Source organism: Malaclemys terrapin, chromosome 21 (genome assembly GCF_027887155.1).
Source record: "Malaclemys terrapin pileata isolate rMalTer1 chromosome 21, rMalTer1.hap1, whole genome shotgun sequence".
Lineage (NCBI taxonomy): Eukaryota > Metazoa > Chordata > Testudines > Emydidae > Malaclemys > Malaclemys terrapin.
In genome coordinates, this window is record NC_071525.1 from 2,675,055 (window position 1) to 2,684,803 (window position 9,749).

Below are 9,749 nucleotides of genomic sequence, written 5' to 3' on the forward strand. Positions count from 1 at the left end.
TCCTCCTCTCACTTATGCTAGAGCCAAATCAGGAGTGACTTCAAGGAATTCAATGGCAACCTGCCCAAAGAAGGTGAGGTCCAAATCAGCCCCCAGAATGAACTCCAAAGAAGCTATGTCAATGTAAACCAACTGAAGATCTGGCCCATTGATTTCAATGGAGCTGTGCTGATGCTGGTGGGGGGGTGTCTCCCCTTTTATCACTTATTTTAATCACTTTTGTAACTTTTGCCCTTCAGATTAGTCAGGGAGGAGATTAGAATAAATTATACAACACTCATCAGAACATGAGGGAGTTTCCTACCAAGGTCAATCCAGAAACAGGTCCGTTGAGAAAATACATGAGTCTTGTGGGTGGGAACGAGTGAGCTCATCATTCATGTGGATTGTTTCATATCCAGAAGGCAGGGCTTGGAAACCATATAAAAGTCCTCTCCCCTCAGAGCTCCACTATCCACTTGACTTCTGCAGATTCCTTCTTCTTGAGCAGTTGGGTAAGTCTGATCTTAAAGATTCTTTATGCTTTACTTTGGAGCTAAGGTTATCACAGGCTGGTGTCCTGTCCATTGGGGGAAATTTTAGAATCTTAATTCAACTCAGGATTGAATTGGGTGGCAGCACAGAGAGAGGAGGTTAAATACAAATATATGCTTAGCTAACTCCACTTGGATTTGGCTCTAGATGTTAAAATATCTGGAGCTACATATGTGAAACTTTCCTTGGTATGCTTAGATTGTTCCTAGAAATATAAGAAGATAGGATTTGCCATTGGAGCAGACAACAGATTAATCCAAGTTTGTAGTTATTTGCAACGTTGTTGTAGACTTGTTGGTCCCAGGATAAGCAGGGTTAGGTCATATCTTTTATTGGACCCCAACCTCTGTTGGTGGAAGGTACTTGATGCTTCTTAGGTAGCAGGAAATCTCCCATAATTTATCTGTGCAATTGTGTATTGCAGCACTAGGAGAACTTCCTTCTAGTCTGATTTGACCAGGGTATGCCTTGCTCTTTGAAGCACTGCGTGTGAGTGCATTCAATTTACCTTGTTCCAGCTGCATGTGTTATTAGTGGCCATACAATTCTCCATCCCTTTTAGAAGTCACTGCCGGCGTATGTCACTGAGGGTGCATGCACCACTGGCATCATGCTTGTTCTTACTAATTCTTTGCACAACCGCTTGTAAATACCATGGGTGTTATTCTCCTTTCAGTTGCAGCATCTGAAATCCAAAGGGGGCACCAATAAAGTGACACTGATGTAAACGTAGAGTAAGAGGAGAATCAGGCTCCATGTATTCACCATTGAGAAAGTCAACATTAGAGTGTGCTAGCAATTTCTTTGGGGGAATATTTTGCCCTGGTTTCTTTACTGGTCCTCCTTTCACCTGGGCTTCGGTTAAGCAAAAGGGACATGAATAGACACAGAAAGATACTGAAAAGAGTGGGGTCCTGAGTTCACTGGGAGGAGGAGCGAGGGGGGAAAAAGGCAATTTCATTTGAAACATTGAAATCAGCTGCAGTGTGAAGGAGTTTGTAGTGGGAGCCGGAAGAGGCTTGTCCAGGAAGCACAGAACAGAGAGAAGGGAAAACGAGAGGACAGAGTGAGAGTAGGAATCAGAAGGCAGGATGAAAAGAAGGAAGTGGGTGAAGTAAATGATGGGTTGGCATCAAAAGGCGGAAGAGAGAATAAAGACAAGGGCATTTTAACAGATTATTAGAGTCTCCCAAACTACTGGAAGGTTGGCCCCTATTCTTATTGCATTTACATAGCATGTGTTAATAGACTCTGGTGCTTCTTTTAGATTATCCTGTATTGCAACAAAGATGTCTCTTCACCAAGACCAGCAGCAATGCAAGCAAGGCATCACTCTGCCGCCGGCACTCTGTAAGGAAAAATGCCCAGAAATGGTGCCGTGTCCAGAGCCGGTGAAATGCCCTGAGCCAATACCATGTTGTCCAGTGAAGCCACCATGCAAGGAACCACCAGTCCCAATTCCTACTCCATGCCCTGAGCCAATACCCTGTTGTCCAGTGAAGCCACCATGCAAGGAACCACCAGTCCCAATTCCTACTCCATGCCCTGAGCCAATACCCTGTTGTCCAGTGAAGCCACCATGCAAGGAACCACCAGTCCCAATTCCTACTCCATGCCCTGAGCCAATACCATGTCCTCAACAGAAGCAACAGTGCAAGTTGCCACCAGTCCCAGTTCCTCTTCCACACCCTGAGCCAATACCTCATTGTCCAGAGAAGCCGCCATGCAAGGAACCAAAAGTCCCAGTTCCTCTTCCACACCCTGGGCCAATACCTTATTGTCCAGACAAGTCACCATGCAAGCAACCACCAGCCCCCATTACTCCTCCATGTCCTAAGCCAATACCATGTTCTCCAGAGAAGCCACCATGCAAGGAACCCCCATTCCCACATCCTCTTCCACACCCTGAGCCAATACCATGTCCTCAACAGAAGCAACAGTGCAAGTTGCCACCAGTCCCAGTTCCTCTTCCACACCCTGAGCCAATACCTCATTGTCCAGAGAAGCCGCCATGCAAGGAACCAAAAGTCCCAGTTCCTCTTCCACACCCTGAGCCAATACCTTATTGTCCAGACAAGTCGCCATGCAAGCAACCACCAGCCCCCGTTACTCCTCCATGCCCTAAGCCAATACCATGTTCTCCAGAGAAGCCACCATGCAAGGAATCACCATTCCCAGTTTCTATTCCACACCCTGAGCCAATACCATGTCCTCAACAGAAGCAACAGTGCAAGTTGCCACCAGTCCCAGTTCCTACTCCATGCCCTGAGCCAATACCTTGTTCTCCAGAGAACCCACCATGCAAGGAGCCACCGGTCCCAGTTACTCCTCCATGCCCTGAGCCAGTGAAATGCCCACCTTGTGTGAAGACGTGCCCACCCATTGAACAGCAACAATGCAAGCAGCAATGCCAGTTGCCACCCAATTGGAAGTAACCTGCAAAAAACAATGAACGTCATGGAACGAAAAGCAGAGTGAAAACTCATGGCACCGATTCCTGTGGCTTCTCGTTGGTCATTTTGCCTCATCCCCTCATTTCTTTAAGGGTATTCTGTTCAGATGCACAGCTTCCCACCCATGTGTTAATTCTATGGCTTGATACGATAGTTCTGCTAATAAGTGACATGGTGTTTCTGATTTTTTTTGTATGCACTGCTAGAAAAAGATACTTGAGATAGAACTTGTATAAAACATGCTTTGAAGATCTAATAGCATTCTTCTCTCCTAATTCTATTGATAATCTCAGAGCTAAAGTAGGTGATGCTGAGGGAGGTTGGAACCAGGACTGCCTCCGCTGAGGTTCAAAATTAACTTGACAACAGTTAGGCGGCAGGGGAGCTCGGACCACTGTCCATCATGATGACTGGTACTGTCTCATTGTTTTCGTCTGCTCCCCCATCAGTCTGTCTGTATCCATGTGCTGTCCTTTGTCATATACTTAGACTGTAAGCTCCTTGGGGCAGAGACAGGCTTTTAGTTCTGTGTTTGTACAGTGCCTAGCGCCGGGGAGTCCTGATCCATGGCTGAGGCTCCCAGGCATTACCACAATAGAAATAATAAATAATAATAATAATGCCGTGGATTAGAACAGAGGATTTTCCAATCATTACAAAGTCACGGTCCTAAATTTCTCATCTATTGGAAATGACACCAGAATAAAGATTCCTTTAATGATCTCTAGTCCCATTTGATAGCTACTTTACTGAATTGCGAGTCCTCTCCATTCAAACGATGCCCCACAACTTTAGTGAGCCATTTGTCCACCAATAGGTTATATCAGCTGTTCCAAGACACCAGAACAACAACTCCACCTGGAAGCAGTTAGGGGAAAGACCTTGATTACTGTGTCTAACCCATGCTCATTCCAGAAAAACGCAACCTCTGTGCATGGCTTCCATTGATTAATTGTGCAGAATGATGCATGACATGTCTACACTCTACTGTAGGAGTTAAAACCTTGGCGGTATGTGACCAGACACTGTAACAATGATACTGTTGATGTACTCTGTACTTATCTGTAATCATCCGGTGTATGTTGCTGGTGTTGTAGCCTTAATTGCTTTCACTGTGAATTTCAATAATAAAACAAAAACAAAAAACCATAATCGTTTATGGCCAGGCCCTTTGTTAAAAAAATTCTACCTACAAAATCTGTAAAGAAATAGGAAAAGAAGTGAATCTTGAAATCCTGATTGATTTTGAAGTGCCAGAGGACTCTCAGGATGCACAGATTTTTAAGGCTAGAAGGGGCGGTTCGGATCATGTGGACTGGCATTTTGCATAGCGCAGACCAGGGATTTCCCCCAGTCGTCGCTGCATTGAGCCCTGTGATGTGTGAGTGAATTCAAGCCTAGAAAGACACTCCCTTTGCCTGCTGAATTAATGAGTTCATCATCAACAGAATGAAGGGCATGTTACATTAATAAGGAGCTGATTCACCGGATCCTCCATCAGCTCATACAGTCACACTAGGGCCAAAGGGGAATGAAAAATGGACAAACCAGACTGGTCGCCTGGTTACACTCACTTTGCAGTGGTGAAAACGTGCAGGTCAACGGAGAATCTGTTTGGAAGGATTCCCTCTTAGGGACTGGACAATACCAATTGCTCCCCACAGGTAGGCTATCACAAAGATTATGTCTCAGCTGGCCCACAATTTCTCCCCCCATTCTCTACCTAAAAATAGATGCTGCTAGCGCCGAGGGAATATCAGTCAGTTGTAGGGTTGCCAACTTTCTACTCGCAGAAGACTGAACACCCCTGCCCAATGCCCCGCCCCTGCCCTGTCCCTTCTCCGAGGCTCTGCCCCCAGAGCCTCCCTGGCCACCCATGTATCTAGGGGCTGCGGGGACCGGGTGGCTGTGTGGAGCTAGGGCAGGCAGTGCTGACCGGAGCCACCAGGGTCCCTTTTCAACCGGGCGTTCCTCTCCAAAACCGGCCGCCTGGCAATCCTAGTCCGTTTACACAGCCATTGGCAGGCTTCCCAACTCCACAAAAACATTAAGACATTTCAGCAAATTTCGGAGTCCTGCCCCATCAAGCAATAGGCTGCCGAGGGCCGAAAAGCCAACTGTGTCTCTTTTGTAGTTAAACACTCATCGATATTAGTTAGCCCTGTGTTTAGCAACTTTCTTTATGTGTAGGTGTGATTACAAAAGACCTGCACAGCCTGGTCCAGTAACTTGGGCACAGGACGGGGAGTCAGGCGACCTGGGACCTGTTCCTGACTCTAGTGGGGGGCCTTGGGCAAGTCACCTCCTGGCTCTTTGTCTCAGTTTCCCTGTCTGCAAAAAAAAAAAAGATGAATGATTCTTACATTCCTTTGTGCTTTGAGATCTGTAGATGAAAACTCCCAGAAACACAATCTTTTCCACCCAAATTGTTGACACTCCTGCAAGTATTATCCTGCTGCAATAATTCCTACCTGATTATTCAGGACTTTGGAAAATCCATTCCTAAATTAAGTGGACCAATGCAAAACATTCAGTCACTTCTGAAGGTCCCCTTGCATCGTTGCAGTAAAACCAACCAAAGCTTCTTTTAGAACAGGGGTGAGCAATCTTCTTTGGCCAGAGGGCCACATCTGGGAATAGAAATTGTATGGTTCGCCATGAGTGCTCACAAAATTGGGGTAGGGGTGCAGGAGGGGGTGAGGACTCTGGTTTTGGGTGCGGGCTCCTTGGTGGGGCCAGAAATGAGGAGTTCAGGGTGTGGGAGGTGGGGAATAAAGGCTCCAGCTGGGGGTGCAGGCTCTGGGGTGGGGCTGGGGATAAGGGGTTTGGGGTGTAGGAGGGTGCTCCGGGCTGGGACCGAGGGGTTTGGAGGGCAGGAGGGGGATCAGGGCTGGGGCAGGGGGCTGGGGTGCACAAAGGGGTGCAGGCTCCGGCTGGGGATATGGACACTGGGTTGGGCTGGGGATGAGGGGTTTAGGGTGTAGGAGGGTGCTCCAGGCTGGGAGCGAGGGGTTTGGAGGGTGGGAGGGGGATCAGTTTGGGGCAGGGGGTTGGGGCACAGGGTGAGCCTCAGTGGTGCAGGCTCCAGGTGGTGCTTACCTCAAGCAGCTCCCGGAAGAAGCGGCATGTCCCTGCTCCAGCTCCTATTCAGAGGCGCGGCCAGGCAGCTCTGCATGCTGCCCCATCCGCAGGCACCGCCCCTGCAGCTCTTATTGGCCACAGTTCCCAGCCAATGGGAGCTGTGGGGCGGTGCTTGGGATGGAGGCAGTGTGCAGAGCAGAGCCCACTGGCTGCCCCTATGCATAGGAGCCGGAGGGAGCCATGCCGCTGCTTCCAGGAGCCGCATGGAGCGGTCCCCGAGACCCTGCTCCCCGGCTGGAGCACCGGAGCAGGGCAAGCCTCAGACCCCACTTCCCAGAGGAAGCTCAAGGGCCAGATAAAAATGGCTGGTGGGCCAAATTCGGCCCGCGGGCCATAGTTTGCCCACTCCTGTTTTAGAAGGTGAAGCAATGCTGGACCTCTAATGCAAACCCTTCCCATTGACCCATTCCCTAATGAAAGAGCTAGGCATGGCAGAGGGCGCTGCTCTGACAATGCATAGAGTGCATTGTGCTCCGGCAATCTCTGGCTAACCTAACAGTCCAAAGGGGCCCTTAGAACTTGGATGGCAGGATTTTGATTTTTTCCCAAATATTGGGTTGTTTGTAAAATTAATTCTCAGTGGAGACTTTTGGTGAAAACATTTTTTTAGTCTTTGTTTATTCTGGAGTTCTACATTGGTTTTTGTATTGAAGATTTTGATCAGTCATCTTCATTAAGGGGGGATTTCTTGCCAAATTGAAAAAAAATCATTGTCCAAAACTACTCATTTTAAAAATGGGGGAAAAAATAGATTAAAAAATTCCATGGAGAATTTGGAAAACAGACAACCTCTGTATTATTTAAAAAAACCAGCAAAACCATTGCATTGCTTTATCAGAAAATGGATGACTTTTTTTCTTGTTAACATTGATTGTAAGTGAGCCAAGAACTCAATATTCCTCTTTCTTTGTTTGTTCAACCTACATTGGCCTTAACAATGAAGGTTCTTTTCAAGAGAAAGAGCTGCAGGCTTTAAGCCAGTCTCAAGGTGTTAGAGATTAGGGTGAGACCATTCACAGGGGATGGGGCCGGGGCAAATGATCCCACATCTGCCCACTGTGGTGTTGGCCACTGTTGAAGGCAGGATACTGGGCTAAGGGACTGGGGTTCTCACCCAGTCTGGAAATTACTATGCTCATATGTGGAACAGGATCTCAGAGAAGTGGTGGGAATGGGGAACAGAGAAAAAATAAAAGGAAGAGCAGGAGACAGATAATGATCTTAACTGAAATTTTATTGTTGCATGTCCGCAATTAACAATCGGATGGAGAAGAGGATAATGACTTGTCTGCAATGCCGGATGCCCATTGAGTACAAGCGAGGAGTACATCTCTCCAGGCTGTATGGTGTATCTCAGGGTTACCTCATCAGCTCATTGCAAGTCTCGGGATACGAATGAAAGGTTTAGCAGAACAGGGCAGAGCTTTGAAAGAAATGCTTCTTCGGATGAGAACACGAGCTAAGCCAGTCATGAGAGAGGAGACTCATCTGCGGTCTGTGCTTGTCTTTTGCTTTTTGTTTCATTGCGGTAGCTCAGAGGATGTTAGCACTGCTTCCAGTCTTGGGACTGCTGTGGAGGGGGGCATTTGGGAGGGCAGGGCTCCTTGCATGGCGGAGGGCATTTCTCCTGGCATTTCGGAGTCTTGCAGGGCTCCTTGCATGGCGGAGGGCATTTCTCCTGGCATTTTGGAGGAGGTGGGCAGGTCTGCTTACACTGTTGCTGATCAGAAGACATCTTTCAATGATCAAGGTAAACCTGAAAGAAAAATGAGGTGTCTTTTCAGCAGGTACAAAACATACCACGATGCGCCTTTGCCTGCTTTCACAGATTCATTCAATCACTCATATGTTTTTGCAAACTGAACAGGCGTTTAAACTGCAGGTTTATATTAGCAATGAGGACAAGAGACAATTTTGAAATCACCTGTGGAGCAAGCAATTGTCTTTCAAGAAACAGAAAACCAACAAAAAAGCCCAACCCGGAATATAATTCATTTTACTGTCTCCTTCGACAGAAAGAGTTGTTTTTTAAAAAATTAAAGCAAATAAAATTTCAACATTTTTTTCGGGGGGGATCACAAACATGAAAAATTATTCCAATTTGAAAGCTGCAAGATGGAACAATTTTGAATTTTTTCACAAAATTGTTTTTCCATTTTTCTATCATCTCTACCTAATCACCCTCGATCTCAGTTCCCCATCGCTGAAGGAGGCCTATTATTCCTTCCTTCCTTCCTTCCCCATTTGCCTCTTTAGTTTGAGAGCACTTTGCATTAGGCACTGCCTGGTATTGTGCATATGGACAATGCCTCACAAGGTGGTGCCCTCATCTTACTTGGAGCATCTAGGGGGAACAATAATATAAATAATAAATATTTATAATTATAATAACAAAAAATAAGGAGCATTTCTACAGAAGATACATGGCAAATGTCACTTGCTGGTTTGGACTACAGTAAATGGTGGATTCTCTGTAACTTGACAACTTTAAACCATGATTTGAGGACTTCAGTAACTAAGCCAGAGGTCATGGGAGAGGGTGGGTGAGGTTCTGAGGCCAGCGATTTGCAGGAGGTCAGACTAGATGATCATGATGGTCCCGTCTGGCCTATGAATCTATCAGCAAAAATCGCTCTATCTCTGTGGTAGAGAGTAACAAATCAACACCAGCAATGACATGAGCTAAATAAGCCGAGATACACTTACCTGTTTCAGCTGTAGGTACAAGGAAACACGCAGTCAAGTGGATTGATGCGGCTACTGAGGGGAGCTATTTTATAAGGCATCTGAGATCTGGGAAGGAGACAATGAATTTGCATGAGGATCAGACTGTTTCACAACCTCTGCTGATAATTCCTTAGTTCTGGTTGAAGTCATCATTTGTCAGAGACACCTCCCTCTCGGGAGCGGAGATTTTTAATTGTATGGAAGCCCCACCTAATCTATTAACAACTAGTTAATTCATTTATAATCATCTGAGCCTTTCCCAGGGCAAAAATCCCACTGAAATCAGTGCTGAGCCAAGGCGGCAGGTTTGATCAGACCTTGTCCAATCTTAATTAATACTTCATGAGTTTGCTTAAACTTCAGGAGTTTCTGCTATTGTGATGTTCACACCCTGGGCCAGCCCCTGAGCTGGCATAAATCAGCACAGCTCCATTGAAATGGTATCCACATGGTGCTAAAGACACATACCATGGGCAGGATTCATCATTGCCTCAGACTCCTTTATGCCTGTAAGTGTCCCCCGGTGAATTCCCCCAACATCCTCTACTCTCTGCCACTTCTTCCTTGAAAACAGGGTGTAAGAGAGGGGAAGGGGGAATGGGTTGTAACCAGGGTAATCCATAAGGGCTGTGAGCAGCCAATTCAAGATAGGACAGTCCCTTATGCTGCTCTAAACAGCTCCAGGAGCTAAAGACTCCCCTTCCTCACAGAAAAGCTGGAAAGAATTCTTCCCCACAGACCAATTCTATCAAAACATTTTTTCTTCCTTTTCATCAAAAATCTTCTATTAAATGTTTTGGGTCTTAACTGAATAAAATGAAAACATCTAGTTTAAAACCTGGTCTGGGCTGTTGACATATTTGTGGTTTTCAAGGCTTTTGCTGTATTGATGAA

General features: G+C 46.4%; 1 protein-coding gene across 1 annotated transcript; it reads left to right on the plus strand.

The window, feature by feature from the left end:
• Positions 1-445: 445 nt before the first annotated feature.
• Positions 446-4,139, plus strand: LOC128827130 (uncharacterized). Its single transcript, XM_054010880.1, has 2 exons — positions 446-494; positions 1,802-4,139. The coding sequence occupies exon 2, from the start codon at positions 1,824-1,826 to the stop codon at positions 2,967-2,969; it is 1,146 nt and encodes a 381-aa protein (XP_053866855.1). The 5' UTR covers positions 446-494; positions 1,802-1,823; the 3' UTR covers positions 2,970-4,139.
• Positions 4,140-9,749: the final 5,610 nt, after the last annotated feature.